Source organism: Pelophylax lessonae (assembly GCF_965119305.1).
Source record: "Pelophylax lessonae genome assembly, chromosome: 13".
In the NCBI taxonomy this organism is placed as follows: domain Eukaryota; kingdom Metazoa; phylum Chordata; class Amphibia; order Anura; family Ranidae; genus Pelophylax; species Pelophylax lessonae.
Window position 1 is genome coordinate 23,387,857 of NC_138780.1, and position 23,649 is coordinate 23,411,505.

General features: G+C 45.1%; 1 protein-coding gene across 1 annotated transcript in view; it reads right to left on the reverse strand.

Annotated features, from left to right (window-relative positions):
* The window catches only part of ANXA9 (annexin A9), a 59,217-nt gene that overhangs the window by 24,487 nt on the left and 11,081 nt on the right, over nucleotides 1-23,649 (reverse strand). The window contains exons 2-4 of the mRNA XM_082275467.1: nucleotides 12,969-13,065; nucleotides 10,000-10,091; nucleotides 8,144-8,257 (exon numbers count right to left, since the gene is read on the reverse strand). Coding sequence (XP_082131593.1) covers nucleotides 8,144-8,257; nucleotides 10,000-10,091; nucleotides 12,969-13,065 — 303 coding nt within the window. The remainder of the gene's footprint in view (nucleotides 1-8,143; nucleotides 8,258-9,999; nucleotides 10,092-12,968; nucleotides 13,066-23,649) is intronic.

Consider the following 23,649-nt stretch of genomic DNA (forward strand, 5'->3'; position numbering starts at 1 on the left):
GAGTAGATATTCCAAGAGTAAGTTCATGTAATAAAGGGTCACTGAGAAAAGGCAATCCACCAGACAGGAAACACCACCATGTAGCCAGGATCACCAGAAAGATATTTGCATCCACCGTTGTGATAATTTGTGAGAATGGCAACTCACCAGATAAAATTGCACACCCACTTTCATAGGTAAGGCTAACTCGCTGAAAAATGCTGATATCCAGACTGGCTCAAATCCTGATCCCCTGTTTTCCCCGTGGCAGCTAATGATCCAATAATCCTTATGCACCTTTAATCCCTTGTAAAGCACTATACAAGGGCATGTGATGAGCAGATCGTATTACACACAGCGGTCTCGACCGCAATGGATGGTGGGTGACGTCACCGGCCCCTCCCCCTTCGCACACGTTACGTCCCACTGGGCGGGACTTCATCAGCTATTGGTAAGGGTACTCTATGAATATTGGACTGATCATTTTTTGTCTGCGCTACTAATACTTTTACTTTAGAATCTATATGGGATTTGAGTTGTATATTGTATTTTATAGAGTAAATTTGTCTTCACTTCTTGTTTCAGTGACCAAAAAGGAAGGGAAAAGAATTTCAGCAATGGACAGACAAATGGCACTACAAAGCTCACAGAGGTCTGAAACCTTTCTCACTCTAATAGAAGAGTGCTTTAACTGCTTTCTATTTGGCAGTTTTGGATATTTGTCTCCCTGCCCATCGTGGTCATAACATGGGATGTAAAGGAAAATCTCCCCTCTGGGGTAGAGATAGAAACCTGATAGGGGGGCCTAAATGTATCTAAAACTAAAAAAAGTTGACTCAATTGAGATTGTTATGATTATCTTGGAAGTCTTCTCTGACTCTGAGGAACATCTCACCTTCATTGTATATATTGACCAATGGAATAAAATTGATAATGTAATATTCTGATAATAATTCATGTAACTTACTCAATAAATAGGGGGGCAGACCGAGCACCGGAAGTGACGTTACGGGACACGGAAGAAGAGGTCCCGCGGCTTGAGTTACTATATTTTTTTGATTAAAATATTTGGAAATACTGCACAATGTCGGCCCTATTATTTTGAGATTCGAGGAGGGGCCGGATCATTAGCCTGGAGCAGATCCTGGAAAGATTACACCAACATAACCCCCCATACTTTGAGCCAAGGAGAGGAGAGGATATAAGAGCAGATTCAACAAATAGATCCAAAGGCGCATTGCTAATAGCATTAAGGTGAGCGGTTAGCACATCTAGAAGTGTTGAGCACTGAAGATCACTTTATCGCACCAGGTGTATAGGTGGAAGGAAGTACCTGTTCACTCACTGAAGAGGATTATTGTTATCTGGACACTTGAACACAATATATGGATCTTATGTTTATTTAGTTTATTTAATTTTCAATTAATGAATTTGATTTATTTACATTGAGAAAATACTGGGACAATTTTTAAATTGGCACAGAGCACTTTTCTACTTCACGAACATCACCTGAATATAATTTTTGATATAAACACCATAAGCACTATTCATTACTTGTTTGTGCACAAGATCACTATAAGCACTTTATTATTTATTGATATATTATTTTTATATATTTATCTATTTATATTGTGGAATACTATATACGATCAAGAGAGCACAAGATCACTATAAGCACTTTATTATTTATTGATATATTATTTTTATATATTTATCTATTTATATTGTGGAATACTATATAAGATCAAGAGAGCACAAGATCACTATAAGCACTTTATTATTTATTGATATATTATTTTTATATATTTATCTATTTATATTGTGGAATACTATATAAGATCAAGAGAGCACAAGATCACTATAAGCACTTAATTATTTATTGATATATTCATTTTATATATTGTAAAGTTTGGGGGTTCTAGCTCCACCGGATTGAGTGCACAACCGTTTAAAACATAAACAAAAAGGCTTTATTTCAGCAAACTTAAACAGGCTTCCAGCAGTGCATAAATCAAACACAAAATAAAGTCCGCTTTTCTTCAGCACAAAGGAATAAAGCAAGAAAAAAGGCACATACGGTTTTGTGGATGGGTCTTCACCCCAAGGTTTGAAACAGTCCTTAATAGACCTCTCAGCAGCTTCCAGCAAACTTGCAGCTCCTTCAGACAGGTGCAACCACCAAACTACTCCTCCCCCACACTCACCTATTGCTGCTTCCTGTCTCTTAAGGACTGCTTCTCATGGGTCTTAACCCTGTATGTGCTGGAATCCCTTATGGTCAGGGGTGGGGGCTCTTTCCCACCCGAATATCACTACAGAGCCCCCCAAATTCCGGGTCCCAAATATCGCTCTATTCAACACAGAGAGCACTGCGATTCAGTCCTCCTGATTTTAGCTATTTCCAGGAATTTCTCACCCGTCTTGGGTGACCCCCTGAACATTTCCCAACTTCCCTTAAAGAGACCACAACCCAAACACAGGAGATATATAGCGATTGTCCAGGACCCAACCTTGGCGTCCTGTACATATCCCCCCCCTCTGCCTCAACGCGGAGGTGTTGGAGGCACCACACGACAGCATACAGTGGACTCGGGAGAGGGCATCGGCATTCTGATGCTGTCTCCCGGGTCTGTGTTCTACCACAAAATTGAACTCCTGGAGAGAAAGGAACCACCTTGTCACCCTGGCATTGGTGTACTTGTTCTGTCTCATCCAGGTCAATGGGGCATGGTCTGACACCAGGCGAAACCTCCTACCTAGGAGAAAATACCGTAGGGAGTCCAAAGCCCACTTGATGGCAAGACACTCCCGCTCCACCACAGCGTAGTTTCTCTCTGCTGTCGTTAGCTTCCTACTCAGAAAAACCACGGGGTGTTCTTCCCCATTGACCACTTGAGAGAGGACCGCTCCTAATCCTTCACTTGAAGCATCTGTCTGCACTACAAAATCCTTGGAGAAATCGGGAGCTACGAGCACCGGATGTTGGCATAATGCCGCCTTAAGCTTCTGAAAAGCTTCTTCGGCATTCGCGCTCCACTTTATCATCACTGACTTTCTACCTTTGGTCAAGTCAGTCAATGGTGCAGCAATGGTGGCAAAGTTGGGGACAAACCTCCGGTAGTAGCCAACTATGCCCAAAAATGCTCTGACCTGCTTTTTGGTTAGGGGACGGGGCCAGCCCTGTATGGCTTCTACCTTATTCATTTGGGGTTTAACCAGCCCTCTACCCACAATGTACCCTAGGTACTTGGCTTCCTCCATCCCGATTGCACATTTCTCTGGATTGATGGTGAACCCTGCTCTTCTCAAGGAGTCTACGACTGCCTGAACCCGGGGAAGATGGGACTCCCAATCAGTGCTGAAGACGACTAGGTCATCCAGGTAGACGGAAGCATATCTTTGATGTGGACGTAAAGTTTTATCCATGGCCCGTTGGAATGTGGCAGGGGCAGAGTGCAGACCAAATGGCATCCTTTTGTACTGGAAGTGGCCTTCCGGGGTGGAGAAGGCTGTTTTCTCCCTGGCCTCCTTGGTTAGGGAAATCTGCCAGTACCCTTTTGTGAGGTCAAGCGTGGTGATATACCTGGCTGGACCCAACCTCTCAATTAACTCGTCTATCCGGGGCATAGGATATGCATCGAACTTGGAGATTTCATTAAGCTTTCTGAAGTCATTGCAGAAGCGAAGAGTGCCGTTGGGTTTAGGCACCAACACAATTGGACTCGACCACTCGCTCTGCGACTCTTCAATGACATCAAGCTCAAGCATTCTTTTTACCTCCTCAGACACTGCCACCCTATGAGCTTCTGGGATACGATACGGCTTTAACCGGATTTTTTCATTGGGCTCGGTTACAATGTCATGCTCGATGACATTGGTGAGACCAGGTAACCCTGAAAACATGTCCCTATTTCTTTGCAGAAATTCTTTTGCCTGTTGGGTCTGGGGCCTAGACAGGGTAGCAGCAACCTGCACTAGGTCAATCCCTGCAGGGTCCCCTGACTGGACACCTATCACTGCAGACACCTGTTCTCTATCTCTCCAGGGTTTCAACAAATTTATGTGGTAGATCTGGTATGGCTTTCTTCTCCCAGGCTGGTGTACCTTGTAGTTCACTTCCCCCATTTTTTCCACTATCTCCATCGGACCTTGCCACTTGGCCAAGAACTTGCTCTCCACCGTTGGTATTAGGACGGCCACCCGGTCTCCTATTTGAAATTGTCTGATTTTAGCCGACCGGTTGTACACCCTTCTTTGGGCATCTTGAGCCTTCTGCAGATGCTCCCTCACCAACGGCATTACCTTAGCCACTCTCTCTCGCATTTGGGAGATATGCTCTACCACAGTTTTGTGTGGGGAAGACTCACTTTCCCATGTCTCCTTTACTAGATCTAGCAACCCCCGGGGCCTTCGCCCATACACTAACTCAAACGGTGAGAAACCCGTTGATGCTTGTGGAACCTCCCGGATGGCAAACAACAGGGCAGGGAGTAACATATCCCAATCCTTCCCATCTTTCTGGACCACTCTTTTTAACATGCATTTTAAAGTTTTATTGAACCTCTCGACTAGGCCATCAGTCTGCGGGTGATAGACGGACGTCCGCAACTGCTTAATCTGGAACAGTTTGCACAAGTCCGCCATCACTTTGGACATAAAAGGGGTGCCCTGGTCCGTCAATATTTCTTTGGGGAACCCCGTTCGGGAAAACATTTGAAACAGTTCCCTGGCAATGGCCTTAGAGGAAGTTTTCCTTAAAGGGACTGCTTCTGGATATCTAGTGGCATAGTCTAGGATGACTAGTATATATTGGTACCCCCTTGCTGACTTCACCAGGGGTCCTACGAGATCCATTGCAATTCGTTCAAATGGTACCTCGATAATTGGCAAGGGTACCAGGGGGTTTCTGTAATGGGACACCGGGGCAGTTAACTGGCAAGTCGGACAGGACGCACAATACCTTTTAACCTCTGCCTTTACCCCTGGCCAGTAAAACCGGTCAGTTACCCTGGCCTCTGTTTTTTCTGCCCCCAGGTGTCCTCCCAGTGCATCATTGTGGGCTAGATCGAGAAGCATCCGCCTATAAGGCTGGGGAACCAGCAACTGCTCGACAGTTTCCCCTCGGCTTTCAGCCACTCGATAAACCAAGTTATCTTTCAATGCAAAATGAGGAAACCTCTGGTCTGCACCTGGTATTTGTGGGATCCCATCAATAACAGAAACCTGCTCTCTAGCATTGACCAAGGTAAGATCCTGCAATTGAGCGGTGCCAAACGCACCCCTGGATACGTCCAGGTCTGGATGCACTGGCCTTGAGGAGGTTTCCCCTTCACTCTCCTCAACCTGGGACTGTGGTGGGGAGAGTTCCTCATCATCCTCTCCCAGCATAACCTGTAACGGGGAGACTTCCCCCCCCTCAGAGGTCAGCTCGGTCTTGCGACCTGAAACAGAAACAATATCGTCCACTTTAACATTTTCTGCAATGTCATTGTTAGTGACAGGTACCTCCCCATCAGGGGGTTGTGTTGTGGGGATTTCAGGCCCGGACCCCTCAGACTCTGTTCCTTCGAGGCCGAGGGTCCCCAGTCCCCTTGGTTGTCCAGGCTGTTCACACTGTACCTGGTTCCATAGTTCAAAAAACAGTGGGCAGTCCCGCCCCACTATGACATCATGTATCAAATTTCTTACCACCCCGACTTCTTGTGTCACAGAGGTACCACCATAGGCAACAGTCACTGGCACCAGGGGGTACTCTCTGGTGTCCCCATGGATACATACTACCCGTAGAGTCTTACTTACTGGGCCGAGTCTTCCGATCACCCTGGTATGTACCAGCGTTACCATGCTACCAGAGTCCAGCAGAGCCTTGGCAGGAAGGTGGTTCACCCATAGTTCACATTCAAACTGTCCGGTCGCTATATCAAGATGGGTGGCACATGCTCTTTGCACATAAAAAGAGCTTCTCCGAACAGTCCCACACTCCATAGGCTCCTCCTGAAGTGGGCATTGTGCCCGGGTATGCCCCCAGGACCGACATCGCCAGCACTGTATGTCTCCCATCCTTGGGACAGGAACCAACCTCCGTGGTTCTGCTGAAGAAGATACCGGTTTGTGGGTGACAACGTCTGGCGGAGCTTCTCTCCTAGGTGCTGTGGCTGGCCTGGTTGCCCTATGTGTGGGTTCCCGATGCTTGGCAGGCCCGAGCAGGTCTTCCACCACAGTGTATCTTTCGACCAACTCTACCAGCTGGTCAGCGGTTGCAGGGTCACCATGGCTTACCCAGCGCTGTAGGTCATCTGGTAGGGACCGCAGGTACCAGTCCATCACTACCCGTTCCACCATTTGCGGGCCTGTCAGCTTCTCTGGTTGCAGCCATTTTTTCACCAGCTGTACCAGTTCGTGCATCTGGGACCTGGGTGGCCGATTAGGTTTGTACCTCCAGCGGTGCACCCTCTGAGCCCGGACAGCTGTGGTCACCCCCAGGCGGGCCAAGATCTCTGCCTTCAGACGCTCATAGTCGCTGATGTGCTCAGTTGGAAGGTCAAAGTAGGCTTTTTGCGGGTCACCAGTAAGGAAAGGGGAGATAATGCCAGCCCATTGGTCACGGGGCCACCCCTCTCTCTCCGCTATCCTCTCAAAAGTTGTGAGAAAAGCCTCCACATCATCACTGGGGGTCAGTTTTTGCAAGTAATGACTGGCTCTCACAGATACTGGGTTGCCATCGGCAATGACTGCTTGCTCTCGTCCCTGAGCCAAACGCTGTACTGCCTCCTGCAAGGCAGCCACCTGTGCTTGAGTGGACTCCTGCTGGGCAGTAAACTGAGCAGCTAGCAACCGTGTGCTTTCCTGTTGTGCCTTTACAGCCTGTGCCAGGGCTTGCTGCTGCTGAGCCATTGCTTCCTCATGGCGACGGTTTGCCTCTACTGAGGCTTGCTGCTGGGTCACAGTGGCTTGCACCAGTGCTTTAATAACTTCCTCCATGCCTGCTGTTTGTAGTGTCTAAGCTGTTTTCACCCAAGACATGCCATAGGTATACTGTCTCTTTAAATGTCAGTTTTTGGTTTTAAACGGCTTTTGCGGCTGCAAAATGCACTCTGCCCGCATCCGAGACACCAGTTGTAAAGTTTGGGGGTTCTAGCTCCACCGGATTGAGTGCACAACCGTTTAAAACATAAACAAAAAGGCTTTATTTCAGCAAACTTAAACAGGCTTCCAGCAGTGCATAAATCAAACACAAAATAAAGTCCGCTTTTCTTCAGCACAAAGGAATAAAGCAAGAAAAAAGGCACATACGGTTTTGTGGATGGGTCTTCACCCCAAGGTTTGAAACAGTCCTTAATAGACCTCTCAGCAGCTTCCAGCAAACTTGCAGCTCCTTCAGACAGGTGCAACCACCAAACTACTCCTCCCCCACACTCACCTATTGCTGCTTCCTGTCTCTTAAGGACTGCTTCTCATGGGTCTTAACCCTGTATGTGCTGGAATCCCTTATGGTCAGGGGTGGGGGCTCTTTCCCACCTGAATATCACTACAGAGCCCCCCAAATTCCGGGTCCCAAATATCGCTCTATTCAACACAGAGAGCACTGCGATTCAGTCCTCCTGATTTTAGCTATTTCCAGGAATTTCTCACCCGTCTTGGGTGACCCCCTGAACATTTCCCAACTTCCCTTAAAGAGACCACAACCCAAACACAGGAGATATATAGCGATTGTCCAGGACCCAACCTTGGCGTCCTGTACAATATTTATCTATTTATATTGTGGAATACTATATACGATCAAGAGAGCACAAGATCACTATAAGCACTTTATTATTTATTGATATATTAATTTTATATATTTATCTATTTATATTGTGGAAAACTATATAAGATCAAGAGATATTTTGGCAAATAATTTGAAATGTATTCGATACATGTAAAGTATAATATCTAAATTATCATTATTTAATTTATTTGGTCACATTTTATAATTTGTTGACATTTATTGCTGAGCCAAGATACTATATATAATTCCCCTGAAGCGCAGTACTCCCCCCCTTATTCACTTATCATAACTGTATGGTCAACAGTAATAGTACAAGCAGCATCAAGGGTATACATACATTACATAGATACCTCTCAAGACAGCGCAAGAATCACACCCATATAAACAGAATCTCACCTTCATCGCTGATTTTAGCTCTTGAGCATCATATGCAGCTGGGGTCTTCAGCAAACCAACAACTAGCTTCTCCAGATCTCCTGAGAGAGCTTTCTTAATATTTTCCTCCAAGTCCTGCCAATATAGAAATATATACTGATATTTCAATATAAATTTAGTAATATTGCAATTTAGTATTTCTCTATAGGTCGGCTCTATATATTGCAAGGGTGTTAATAAATGTATTGTACATCGTTGCCACCTTTTGTTCTGTAAATGCTGAGCTGGGTCATGTATGCTTTTTAAAAGGCAGTGCTTAGTGCCCAAATCTGTCTGTTTGGATCCCATGATCAATCTCAGTGTCATAATAAAAATCAGAGTTGCCCTTGTGATCAGGGTGCAGCATAGTGTGACAGCGGCAAAGAACACACAGAGGCTTGGTGCAGTTTATTGTATATTGTAAAAGAGCACAGCCGTCCGGAACCACTTATAAAACTCATAGCAGCTATCCAGTAGATAGAGGGATGCTGACAGCGGAGGCGGAAGTGTGGCCTAGCCAATCCAACCCAACCCAACCCAACCCAACCCAACTGGGAAGCTTCTCAAAGGAGGAAGATGTAGTCCCTAAACTTTCACTACTGCAACCTTTCCCTATCCCTACTCTAGTCACTCGCAAAATGCGCACCAGGCCAGGGAGACAGGGGCCTAAATAAGCTCTGCCCTCACCCAAGATGGCCATGGGTGTCATGAGGGGCCCAGCGTCAAATCAGACAACTGCTCCTAGGTGTCCTTAGGAAACCATAGAGGAATTAAGTTCCCCCCAACCTCCTTCCCCTTTTGTATTGCTGTTTTAGCTTAGCGCCACCTACATTGGGGGATACAGACTGCACCTACCTGCGCCCCGACAAGCTTTTAGACATGCAGTATACATGGCGAGTAGATAGAGGGATGCTGACAGCATCTGCTTGGAGAGGCGGAAGTGTGGCCTAGCCAATCTAACCCAACCCAACTGGGAAGCTTCTCAAAGGGGGAATCAGACAACTGCTCCTAGGTGTCCTTAGGGAACCATAGAGCAATTAAGTTCCCCACAACCTCCTTCCCCTTTTGCATTGCTGCTTTAGCTTAGCACCACCTACAGTGGGGGATACAGACTGCACCTACCTGCGCCCCGACAAGCTTTTAGACATGCAGTATACATGGCGAGTAGATAGAGGGATGCTGACAGCATCTGCTTGGAGAGGCGGCAGTGTGGCCTAGCCAATCTAACCCAACCCAACTGGGAAGCTTCTCAAAGGAGGAATCAGACAACTGCTCCTAGGTGTCCTTAGGGAACCATAGAGCAATTAAGTTCCCCACAACCTCCTTCCCCTTTTGCATTGCTGCTTTAGCTTAGCGCCACCTACAGTGGGGGATACAGACTGCACCTGCCTGCACCCCGACAAGCTTTTAGACATGCAGTATACATGGCCAGTATATTACCAAAGATGAAATACCCAATACCAATAATTCTATGGACCAAGATGACGCAATCTTGTAAAAGACTTGTACCTGTGCAGTTCCTGGCTGCGTTCACAAATGTCTGATGAAGATCTGCGTCTCCTCAACTTGTGACCTAATGCAAAGTTACAATGTACAGTCTGATCACGAGGAACGGGGCAACAAGCAGCTCAGTTAGTTAAAAGTGCTCGTCATCATACAAGAAGATGAAGCAGAGGGAAGGATCAATGTATTCCTCAGGTGAGGATCAGAGCCTCCACATTCAACCAGGCCAGGCAGATATCTTACTACATGGAAATATCCACAATTCCATGGCCACCCATTAGGTTTGTAGGCCACCACTGAAGTAAAAGGTATTATAGATTAAATACTAGCCATACCTGCTGTAGTTCTTCCTTATATATGCGAATGACCTCTTGCCTTTGTTCATTGTCAAGCACTGTGACAATGTCAATGATTGTTTGCTGGCTACCTGTCAATGTACAGACAAAATTATAGCAAGTTTGCATTTCAATGTCAACATGCAAGCTAGACAGATAAAAAAATATACATATGGGAGAAAAAAAAAAACACGTTAAAAGGAGTTCTCTACTTGAAAATTACATGCGGACCCTTGCTTTGGAACTGTGAGTGGACCTGCCCAATTAACAGGCAATACCAAAGAGAAAGGACCTCCCTGGCCCCAGGGAGCAAGAGTCCTGACAGGGGCAAGGTACTTTGGTCCACCTAGTCAAAAGGCCTGGTGGACCCCTCCCCTTGTGGCTAGTATTCGACTACATATTTTTGGTAATAAAAATCCCAATAAGCGTATATTGATTGGTTTGCACAAACGTTTTTATTTTTTTATACTAGCAATGGCAGTAATCAGTGACTTATAGCGGGACTGCGATATTGCAGCAGATAGTCTGACACTAACTGACACTTTGTGGGGACCAGTGACACTAATACAGTGATCAGTGCTAAAAATAGACACTGTCACTGTACTAATGACACTGGCTGGGAAGGGGTTAAACATCTAGGGCGGTCAAAGTTATGCAGTTAGCAAGCAGTTAGGCATTTCTCTAGGATTTCCAAACTCATTATACTGCATATTCCTGGAGTAAAAATCTAATAACATGTTATTATTTGTGGTATTAAGGTTTGAACATGCACTACAGACACAGATTTAGCCATTGTGATATATAAGCAGTGTTAATTTTGACATCAAACTTTGATTTCGTTTTAGTCATAGTCTTTTGACTAAAATGCCATTTGAGTTTTAGTTGTATTTTAGTCATCTGAATTGTTTGAGTTTTAGTCGTATTTTAGTCGACTAAAATAGTTTTAATTCTGTCGATGAAAATATTTACGTCAACGAAATTAACATCCGGACACCAGTCCTCACTGTAGGAACAGACAAGAGAGAAAACATCTGGGTAAGCGTACATCTGGTAGGTACAGTATCTCACAAAAGTGAGTACACCCCTCACATTTTTGTGAATAATTTATTATATCTTTTCATGTGACAACACTGAAGAAATTACACTTTGCTACAATGTAAAGTAGTGAGTGTACAGCTTGTATAACTGTAAATTTGCTGTCCCCTCAAAATAATTGAACACACAGCCATTAATGTCTCAACCGCTGGCAACAAAAGTGAGTACACCCCTAAGTTAAAATGTCCAAATTGGGCCCGAAGTGTTAATATTTTGTGAGGCCACCATTCTTTCCCAGCACTGCCTTAACCCTCTTGGGCATGGAGTTCACCAGAATGTCACAGGTTGCCACTGGAGTCCTCTTCCACCCCTCCATGATGACATCACAGAGCTGGTGGATGTTAGAGACCTTGCGCTCCTCCACCTTCCGTTTGAGGATGCCCCACAGATGCTCAATAGGGTTTAGGTCTGGAGACATGCTTGGCCAGTCCATCACCTTTACCCTCAGCTTCTTTAGCAAGGCAGAGCTCGTCTTGGAGGTGTGTCTGGGGTCGTTATCATGTTGGAATACTGCCCTGCGGCCCAGTCTCCTAAGGGAGGGGATCATGCTTTGCTTCAGTATGTCACAGTACATGTTGGCATTCATGGTTCCCTCAATGAACTGTAGCTCCCCAGTGCCAGCAGCACTCATGCAGCCCCAGACCATGACACTTCCACCACCATGCTTGACTGTAGGCAAGACACACTTGTCTTTGTACTCCTCACCTGGTTGCTGCCACACACGCTTGACACCATCTGAACGAAATAAGTTTATCTTGGTATCATCAGACCGCAGGACATGGTTCCAGTAATGCATGTCCTTAGTCTGCTTGTCTTCAGCAAACTGTTTGCGGGCTTTCTTGTGCATCATCTTTAGGAGAGGCAGACCAATTTGATGCAGTGTGCAGCGTATGGTCTGAGCACTGACAGGCTGACCCCCCACCCCTTCAACCTCTGCAGCAATGCTGGCAGCACTCATACGTCTATGTCCCAAAGGCAACCTCTGGATATGATGCTGAGCACGTGCACTCAACTTCTTTGGTCTACCATGGTGAGGCCTGTTCTGAGTGGAACCTGTCCTATTAAACCGCTGTATGGTATTGGCCACTGTGCTGCAGCTCAGTTTCAGAGTCTTGGCAATCTTCTTATAGCCTAGGGCATCTTTCTGTAGAGCAATAATTCTTTTTTTCAGATCCTCATAGAGTTCTTTGCCATGAGGTGCCAAGTTGAAGTTTTAGTAACCAGTATGAGAGAGTGAGAGCGATAACACCAAATTTAACACACCTTCTCCCCATTCACACCTGAGACCTTATAACACTAACGAGTCCCATGACCCCGGGGTGGGGAAAATGGCTAATTGGGCCCAGTTTGGTCATTTTCACTTAGATGTACTATTTAGATGTGTACTCACTTTTGTTGCCAGCGGTTTAGACATTAATGGCTGTGTTGAGTTATTTTGAGGGGACAGCAAATTTACACTGTTATACAAGCTGTACACTCACTACTTTACATTGTAGCAAAGTGTCATTTCTTCAGTGTTGTCACATGAAAAGATATAATAAATTATTCACAAAAATGTGAGGGGTGTACTCACTTTTGTGAGATACTGTATATCTCTCTTGGGTCAGCCCAGGGTTAGGTTTTAAAATTGTATTTCATTTTTTTTATTTATCTTAATATTTAACCACTTCTATACATTTGGAGCTAATAGCGAGCAAGACAGGAGTGGTAGGAGGAGGCAAGTCAGACCTGTTAGGTTTTGGGGATCCCATTGACTTTTGGAAGTAATCGTGAATCTACTCCAAGAAACTTGGGCCAACATGACCAGGTAAGGTGAGTTCACAGGTTAGAAAACAGTAGTGCACAATGCCTATGTTCAAATAGTCACAAATTACCTTTATTTGTAAGCGTGTCATTGAGTCTGTCTACATTGAGCTCAGGTTCAAAATTCTTCAATGGCTTAATCGTGCCCAAAGTTCCCCAAGTACCTGTCTATAGGAAATCAGAAACAATTGAAGTTAGCTTACAACTGATAACATCGGAACTTTATTAACAGCACCAATGAACAAGACAAGGTATCCTTACCTTAGTTTTGTAATAGTCTATATTATATTGCCTAGAACAAACTGAACTCCTACTTCAAATATATCATACAAAACAATCCCAAAATGGAGACAAATCTTACGAAACTGATGCCTCAATATACAAAAGTGTATACCAAATTTTTGATTACAATTATCTTAAAGCATACATTCTACAACAGACATTTAAAATCCAATAAAATACCCAGACTTTAATAGTTTCTTTGTTTTTGGCGGCGAAAATGAAAATCGCCAAGGCATGGAAATCCTCAGTAGTTCAAATAGCTGCCACCAAGAACAAATTTTCATGGATTATTCTCCATGAAAAACTGGCCAGCATCCTACAAGATAAGCAACCTAAATTTGATAAGATTTGGGATCCTTGGCTCCAATACCTGCAGTGCGCGGATTACCGGAGGGACAGCGGTAGGGCACTGGGGTCTGTCATTGGAGGAACCATCTGTTGAGCAATGCTTAAATCGCCTTAGTCTTTATTTTACCTCTCTTTCTTTTTCTCCTTCCCTTTCTTCTCCCCACTTTTTTCTAAATGATTGTCCTTATGTTTTTTTAATGAGACTTACACTGAACAAAATTATAAACGCAACACTTTTGTTTTTGCCCTCATTTTTCATGAGCTGAACTCAAAGATCTAGGACTTTTTCTATGCACACAAAAGGCCTATGTCTAAATCTGTGTTAGTGAACATCTTCTCCTTTGCGGAGATAATCCATCCACCTACAGGTGCGGCATATCAAGATGCTGATTGGACAGTATGATTATTGCACAGGTGTGCCTAAAGCCTAGTACACACGCAACGATTATCGGCCGACTGATCGTCCGTCTTTTGTCCACAGTGGTGTTTTGTTGGTTGGAATGTGCCTAGACTGCAAGCAAATTTTCTCGCCCGACAAAATTCTACTTCAGAAGTGATGTCATGTGTTGGTTTGCTTTCTTTGTGTTCTTTCTTCTCTGAGCATGCCCAGTCTTGCTCATTAGATTTTTCCCTGTCGAAATCTGTACTGACTGCACGAAAATCGGCCGTGTTTTGATAGCGGACAAAAATTTTATAGCCTGCACACCAGATTTTTTTCGGACGAAAAGTCGGAGTCGGTTGTCGGAAGCATCATACTAACAAGCCGAAAATCGGCAGATCGGTCGTCGGACGAAAATTCCCTGCCGATTTTCGAGGCGTGTGTATGAGGCTTTAGGCTGGCCACAAAAAAGTCCACTCTAAAATCTGCAGTTTTATCACACAGCACAATGCCACAGATGTCGCAAGTTTTGAAGGAGCATGCGGTTGGCAGGCTGACTGCAGGAATGTCCACCAGAGCTGTTGCCCGTGAATTGAATGATCATTTCTCTACCATAAGCCATCTCCAAAGGCGTTTCAGAGAATTTGGCAGTGGCCTCACAACTGCAGATCACGTGTAACCACACCAGCCCAGGACCTCCACATCCAGCGTTTTCACTTCCAAGATCGCCTGAGACCGGCCAACCCGGACAGCTGCTACAACAATCAGTTTACATAACCAAAGAATTTCTGCACAAACTGTCAGAAAGCGTCTCAGGGAAGCTCCTCTGCATGCTCATCATCCTCATCGGGGTCTCAACCTGACTGCAGGTTCGTCGACGTATCCGACTTGAGTGGGCAAATGCTCACATTGGATGGCGTCTGGCACTTTGAAGAGGTGTTCTCTTCACGGATGAATCCCGATTTTCTTGGATCTTTAAGTTCAGCTCATGAAAAATGGAGGCAAAAACAAGTGTTGCATTTATAATTTTGTTCAGTATATGAGGACTTACATAGCTCCATATCAACCATATTTTTTTGGGTCATGCACAATGCAGTTCTCCATTACTGGGCCATCTTACGCTGAAGTTGGACAGGTTCTGGACCAAGGTCCATTCTGGTACGTTGAAGGAGAATAAAGACAAGGGGTTCTCCGGTCCTGTATTGTGTACTGATCTTTATTCACATTGCTTGCTGTTCTTTAATAATAAGCAGTTTTATAGTTTTCTACTGTGCTTTATCCAAGCCTCTGTCTCAAACAAATGTTTGTAACTTGATTTTGTGTCTTACTACAATAAAAATTATTGGAAAAGAAAAGGTTAAGAATGACCTTGTCACAATGTGGATGAAGGCCGAAGTGCAGAGAGGGCTTCCCTTGCAGCTCAGTGCGAGTCACCCCTGGAAGTGGTACAGGAGGTGAAGCGTCCCAAGTAGCACACAGGGCAGCCATCAGGGGGGGACAGCCCATACACATGTAGGGGACCCGGGCGTTCCGAGGGGCCCGGCCGCCCAAGCCCCAACCAACGAGACTGAGTTGTTGCTGCTGTAATAACTAGCAATTGCTGAAGCAGGGTGGTTGCAGAGTAAGCCAATGCAGCTGAAGGGATGTCTCTTCGCTGATTGCACTGGATTGCGCTGTCTCTTTGCTGAAAATATGGGGCTGCCTCTTTGCTGAACATATGACGCTGTCTGTTTGTTGGATTGGGATGTCTCTTTGCTGAATGAATGAGGCTGTCTCTTTACTGGATTGAGATGTCTCTTTGCTGAATATATGAGGCCGTCTCTTTGCTGGTCTGGGATGTCTCTTTGCTGAATATATGGGGATGTCTCTTTGCTGGATTGGATTCATTATCATGTATTAAGTTGTAAGAGTGTTAAAATAGAAGTGGGTGCACGGATTCGGTGGGACGGCCAGAGGGCGGGCCCTGTGGAACGTTGGTGGTCAGGTCCGGAGGGGCCCAAGGTTAAAGCTGTGTAAGGGGCCCCAAAATTTCTGATGGCTGCCCTGGTAGCACAGGTCGCCTGTGATGAGCACCAGAGATTTCAGGAACTCTGGGTAAGGCAGGCAACTAGAGGAGTAGTAAAAGCCAGGCCGAGGGTCATGCACAGGTGATCAGTCCAAGAGCATGGTAAGTAGCAGAACAGGGACGAGCCGGGGTCATACACAGGTGAGCAGGCAGAAACAGAGTCCTTTAGGCAAGCCGGGGTCATACACTGGGGAAACAGGCAGGTAGTAGCAAGAGCAAAGTCCGAAAAGCAAGCCGAGGGTCAAACACCAGGAGGGGATCAGATGGTTCAGAAACAAGCCGGGTCACAACAGGAAGTCCAAGACGATAACAAGGTTCAGGTCACAGGAAGCTGACGAGATAATTCAGCAATGAGGCTGATCCTATGGCCACCTTTTATAGGCCAGCAGAGGGCAGTGTCAATTGAGGCAGATGCGGCCATTGCTATTACTGGCAATGTTCCCATTTCTCCTGCGGCCATTTCCCTGACGGGCCAGCAGAGGGCTGTGTCGATTGAGCCAGGAGCGTCCATAACTAGTACTGGCAGAAATGCCAGTACGGCTGTGTCCCTGACAGATCTAGAGATACACTTTAATGTGAACACTCGTAGAACTTTCAGAAAGAAGTTACTTTATCCACAAAGTGAACAGCAGATTGTTTCTTTTTTTTTACATTTTTTATATATTTCTCTTTGAAGAAAACGGTGCTGTCTGATTTTAATTGTGTCCATATCACAGACAATAGTCAATAGACAGATAAGTATTGTATATGACCCCCGTCTACTGTAACTGTACATATGTTGTGCTTCCCACCATCCCAGAAAGTCTGTACAATGATATCTGTGTCCATACATCGGAGGAATAACGGCTTTGTGTTCTGGTGGAATGCCAGAGTCAGAAGGCCAGCTTTGTCTAGCACAATGGACTATCTGTAGGTAAAAGAAAATTGATAGTGGAGGAGACACCAACACAGGGGCAGGTGTTGTTTGGAAGCAAACTCTATTGTCATTTCTGTGATTTCAAGGTTTCACTCATATTCAGATTTGACGTTTTCAAATTTGTAATATTATTTTTTATGTATTATTTTTAATTACATTTTTTAACATTTCAAATCACTAATAAAAACCTAACAGAAAAGAAACAATGGCCATGGGACTTTAAATGAGGTTGGCCACTTACTAATAAACCAAATTATGTAAAGTCACACAATGATAATTGTAGTTTATTGGGTATTCGATAGTTGGTAGAGTTAAATAAAATACATACAAAATAGAGAACTTGACATAACATAAATTAAGTTCCATATGTAAAAATACATTCCATATTGTATTAATGAATAAATATCATAAAAATGATATATCGTGAACAACGCTTGGTCAGTCTCGAAATAGTAAGTCTTCATAACTGTGAGCTCTACGCGTTTCGTGGCCCTCCATCCTCTCATTAGGAGCTTAATTAAAAATTATATCTGTAATTGTAGACTTGTATTAGAATACAGAAATCTCATCTTTATAAGAAAGGAATAAAACAAATTGCTCCAAAAATATGAATATGAATGGGGTCCAATTACTTATATTTCAATAAATAAGGTAACCCAATGACTGGGAATAGAGACCACCCCAAAAGCAACCGTCTAACCCGTGGCTGAGGCGGGTTTTTATTAAAAACCAAATACATAAATAGAATAAAAATGATTTGAAAGAGATGCATTATGGAAAAAAAAAATATTTGAAAGAGATGCAATCTGCAACTTGAATACTTCACAGCATAAAATATATTAATTAGGTATAGTCAGAGGTAAAAAAAAATCAAGAGAACAAGCAGCTTACATGTTTCAGCCCTTAAGGAGCTTGACCACTTAAGGACCAGAAGGTTTTACCCCCTTAACCACTTAAAGCGGTTGTAAACCCAGGAAAAAAAAAACAAAAAAAACAAACCCTGCAAGACAAAGGCATAATGAGCTAGTATGCATCGCATACTAGCTCATTATGAATTACTTACCTTAGAACGAAGCCCCGTCACGGACCCCCGGACACCGATGCGGGCGCTGACATGATCCCACGGCATCTCTTCCGGGTTTGGCGGCTCCGGCGCTGTGATTGGCCGGAGCCACGATGACGTCACTCCCGCGCATGCGCGCGGGAGCGATTTTCCGGCAAGCTGCCGGCAAGGGAAGCTGAAGGTCCGCCGGACCTTCAGAGCGCATGCGCCGCTCGTGCGAGCGGCTGCATGCACTGCAAATATCTCCTAAACAGTGCCGGTTTAGGAGATATTAATTGTACCTACAGGTAAGCCTTATCATAGGCTTACCTGTAGTTAAAAGTTAAAAAAATCGTGATACTACCACTTTAAGGACCGAGCCCATTTTTGACCCATGTTGTTTACAAGTTAAAATCAGTATTTTTTGCAAGAAAACGACTTAGAACTCCCAAACATTATATATATATATATATATATATATGTATTTTTTTTTTTTAGCAAAGACTCTGGAGAATAATATGGCGGTCATTGCAATATTTTTTGTCACGCGGTATTTGCGCAGTGGTCTTTCAAACGCTATTTTTTTGGAAAAATGTAATTTCACTGCATTTAAAAAAACTAAACCGTAAAGTTAGCCCATTTTTTATATATATTGTGAAATATGAAGTCACGCCGAGTAAATAGATACCTAACATGTTATGGATTAAAATTGCGCACATCCGCAGAATGGCAACAAACAAACTACGGTCGATACAAATCTCAATAGGCTAAGCATTTAAAAAATTTTAAGGGTTACCAGTTTAGAGTTAGAGAGTAGCTCTTTTTTTTTAATTATTGCTCTCGCTCTGGCGATCGCGTCGATACCTCACATGTGTGGTTTGAACATCGATTTCATTTGCGAGAGCGACTTCCGTATACGTTTTCTTTCGTGCACGGGCTCACAGGGACGGGGGGCGATACATTTTTTTTTTCCTATTTATTTTATTTAGTTTTTTTAAATTTTAGCACAGGTTTTAAAAAAAAAAAATCTGATCACTTTTATTGCTGTCACAAGCAATGTATGTAAACATCCCTTGTGACAGCAATAGGCAGTGACAGGTACTCTTTATGGAGGGATTGGGGTCTAAAGGACCCCTCCACTGCACTTCCATGCCGAAAACGGCATTTTTGAATACAGTCACTTTTTAAATTTGGCGCCTTTAGCAGCCGAGTAACCCGGACGTGACGTCATGGACGCCGCCCTCTGGGTTACGTCATCGGAGACCCGATCGAAGCCGCATTCGGCTTTGATCGGGACTCCAACCAGCCAGTGGACGTGCCGGCTGGTTGCTCGGGTATCCCGGTAGGACGGAAGACCCAGGAAGAGCCGCGGAAGGCGGAGGAGGTAATGATCGAGCGGCTCCCAAGCCACATCGGTCGTTACTACCTGAAAGGCGACCGCCGGCTGTAAAAAAGGGTACCGGGTGATGCCTCTAGCTGCAGGCATCATCCCCGTACAACCACTTATTGCAGCCGATGTAGGTCTACATCGATTTGCGGTAAGTGGTTAATGACCAGGCCATTTTTTGTGATTCGGTACTGCGTTACATTAAGTGACAATTGCGTGGTCATGCGACGCTGTACCCAAATAAAATTGATGAGCTTTTTTTACCACAAATAGAGCTTTCTTTTGCTGGTATTTGATCATATGTGCTGTTTTTATTTTTTGCGCTATAAACAAAAAAAAGAGCCACAATTCTGAAAAAAAAAACAATATTTTTTACGTTCTGCTGTAAAACATATCCAATAAAAAAAATAAAAGAGTCTCTGCTTAAAAAATATGACATGTTTGGTGATTTTCTAGCAAAAATGACTGATTTTTACTTGTAAAAAAGAAGTTCCACAAAAGACCCGGTCAGCAAGTGTTTTTTTTTGTCTCGAATGACACTGCCAGGTGCCACACACACAGAGGTTGGTTAAGGGCCGCTGATAGTGGGGGACCACCAGTCCTCCTGTAGGGGGGTTCGGGCACACAGGGTGGCCCCAACAGCACAGCGAATCAGTGCAGTCGGGCGGAGGGGCAATTACAGAAGGAAGCCCTGTGCAGCTCTCTGCAGCAGCTAAAAGCCAGTTTCTCCCCCTCCTGCCAGCTTTCAGCTGCTGCTGTGAAAGACACAGACACAAGGCATTTGTTTCTTTTTTTACTTCTTCGACACCGATCCCCCCTCCCTGTTCTGCCTGCTTCTGATTTCTCCCCCTCCCTGTGTGCCCCTCTTTCACTGTGCCCCCCCCTCCCCATTCCCTATCCTGTAAAAAATAACAGATCGTAAAAAAAAAAAAAAAATAATAATAATTTTGACATTGTAATTAATTTTAAAAAATTGTAAAATAAAATTATTGTAAAAATGTTTTAACATTTTTTAAAAATATATATATATATTTTTTTTAAGTGTAAATAACAATTAAAGAGGGCTAATTCACACAGGTTCTCTGTTATGTTTGCATCCACTAATTATGCTTTTAGTGTATTTTTAATGAAAATATTGTCTTGATATATTCGGGGGGAGGGGGCCTGCTAGGTAGGCTGTATGGGGCCCCGTGATTTCTAACAACAGCCCTTGGTTGGTTATGGAATACGGGGGGGGGGCTGCTCGGTAGGCTGTACGGGGCCCAGTGATTTCTAACAGCAGCCCTTGGTTTGTTATGGAATACGGGGGGGGGGGGGTTGCTAGGTAGGCTGTACGGGGCCCCCGTGATTTCTAACATCAGCCCTTGGTTGGTTATGGGGATCATGGGGGGGGGGGGGGGCTGCTAGGTAGGCTGTACGGGGCCCAGTGATTTCTAACAACAGCCCTTGGTTGGTTATGGAATACGGGAGGGGGGGGGCTGCTAGGTAGGCTGTACGGGCCCCATGATTTCTAACAGCAGCCCTTGGTTGGTTATGGAATACAGGGGGGCTGCTAGGTAGGCTGTACGGGGCCCCCCTGATTTCTAACAGCAGCCCTTGGTTGGTTATGGGGATCACGGGGGGGGTTTGCTAGGTAGGCTGTACGGGGCCCCCGTGATTTCTAACAGCAGCCCTTCGTTGGTTATGGAATACGGGGGGGGCTGCTAGGTAGGCTGTACGGGGCCCCCGTGATTTCTAACAGCAGCCCTTGGTTGGTTATGGAGTACAGGAGGGGGGGAGGCGCCTGCTAGGTAGGCTGTATGGGGCTCCATGATTTCTAACAGCAACCCTTGATTGGTTATGGAATACGGGAGGGGGGGCTGCTAGGTAGGCTGTATGGGGCCCCATGATTACTAACAGCAACCCTTGGTTGGTTATAGAATACGGAGGGGGGGGGGGGCTGCTAGGTAGGCTGCACGGGGCTCTGTGATTTCTAACAGCAACCCTTGGTTGGTTATGGAATATGGGGGGGCTGCTAGGTAGGCTGTACGGGGCTCTGTGATTTCTAGCAGCAACCCTTGATTGGTTATAGAATACGGGGGGGGGGGGGGGCTGCTAGGTAGGCTGTATGGGGCCCCGTGATTTCTAACAGCAGCCCTTGGTTGGTTATGGAGTCCATCAAAACTTTGCTATGGGGCCCCATGAATTGCAGTTATGCCCCTGCTGACAAGGATCATGTTTGACAGGTGAAGAGAGCAGAGAGATGATTGGTCAATCAGTTGCTGTTCTGTAACTGTCCAATCGCAGGCTGGGGGCGGGGAGGAGACCTAGCTGTGCTTGGGTAACTGCAGCAGAAATAAAGTCAGGTCATCAGCCTGTTGTGGAGTCTGGCAGCGTCCTGTATATATTAGCAAAATAAAAAAGCTTTAACAGATAAACAGCTCCCTTTTATATAGCATTTCAATTGTAGTTTTGGCTGTTTGCCTTGAGCTCACCTCTAATTAGCACAGTGACGTAGAACTGTTTTGCACATTATTTACCTAAGACGTGAAGAGCGAGTCATTTACGGATGCTATTTAAATGCACTATGGAGCCGTAATATGAACCTATGAGCTGCCATGTATCATTAATCACAATGTGACAATACAACGTACAAGGAAACAATGGTGTATTTGTAGTGAGAAATTACTGTAACATTTATATGTACATAGCATTGTAAAGCCTTCTTAAAACAGAAGTTATTCCCATGCCTCATTCCACCACATATCCCGAAAAAAAAGAGGTGCAAATATACCATAGTATTATAGTGCAATTTATTCCAAGCTGACTCTATAACTATAGGCTATATTCCTCCTGCACACCGGTATCAGGACAATATCCCCCCGGGCAATATCCCCCTGGACATAATCCCCCCGGGACATAATCTCCCGGATAATATCCCCCCGGGACAACATCCCCCTGGAAAACATCCCCCTGGACATAGGGTTAGGGTTACGGTTAGAGGGTTAGGGTTAGAGGGGGGATATTGTCTAGGGGGTTGTTGTCCAGGGAGGATATTGTCTGGGGGGATGTTGTCCAGGGGGGATATTGTCCGGGGGGATATTGTCCTAGAATCCAGTACACCAGCAGTTTAGGATGTGCATCTGCCCAATGGGGCATAAAGCGCTGATTTCCATGGCTCTATCCACAATGAGGAATAAGGCCTTGGTTCCAATCCCAACCAGGACACTATCTGCATGGAGTTTGCATGTTTTCCCTGTGCTTGCGCAGGTTTCCACTGGGTACTCCAGTTTCTTCCCACATTCCAAAGACATGTTGGTAAGTTAAAGTGACACTTAACTCTGGCTTAACCCGTCTAAACAAATATGCACTCTTGGCCACTTTATTAGGTACACCTTGCTAGTCTAGTACCGGGTTGGACCCCCCTTTGCCTTCAGAATTTCCATATTCTTCGTGGTATAGATTCAACAAGGTGTCCCAAACATTTCTCAGAGATTTTGGCCCTTATTGACATGATAGGATCACGCAGTTGCTGCAGATTTGTCAGCTGCACTTCAATTATGCGATTCTCCCATTCCAACACACCCTAAAGGTGCTCTACTGGAGTGGATTGAGATCTGGTGAGGTGGCTGTGGTGTGGAGGCCATTGGAGTAAAGTGACCTCATTGTCATGCTCAAGAAAACCAGTGGTGAGATGATTGGAGCTTTGTGACATGGTGCATTATCCTGCTGGAAGGAGCCATCAGAAGATGGGTACACTGTAGTCATAAAGGGATGGACATGGTCAGCAACAATACTCAGGTAGGCCGTGGCGTTTAACCACTTGCCGACCGCCGCAAGTACATATACTGCGGCGGTCAGCCCCTCACAGGCAGAGTGACGTAACGGTACGTCACTAGCCTGTGAGGCTCTGGGGAGCGAGCGCGTGCCGCCGGCGGCGCGCTCCCACTCCCGCGCAGTCACGGACCCGATGTCCGCCGGTCACTCAGCGATCGTCGGGGGAGAGGGAGAAAGGCAGGCGGCTAGTGAAACAAGCCGCCTGTCATTCTCCCCTGTGTAGAAACAATGATCATACGGTTCTAATATGTAGGACCGTTGATCATTGTTCCTACAGCTCAAGCCACAGCCAATCACAGCTAGAAGCACGCCCCTAGGGACACACACAGCCCCTCCCTCTCAAATAAAGTTAACCCCTTCACTGCCAGTGTAATTTTACAGTAACAGTGCATATGTATAGCACTGATTACTGTAGAAATGTCACTGGTAACCCCAAAAGTGTCAAAAATGTCAGTCAAGGGTCCGATCTGTCCGCTCCAATGTCGCAGTACCGCAAAAAAAATCGCAGATCGCCGCC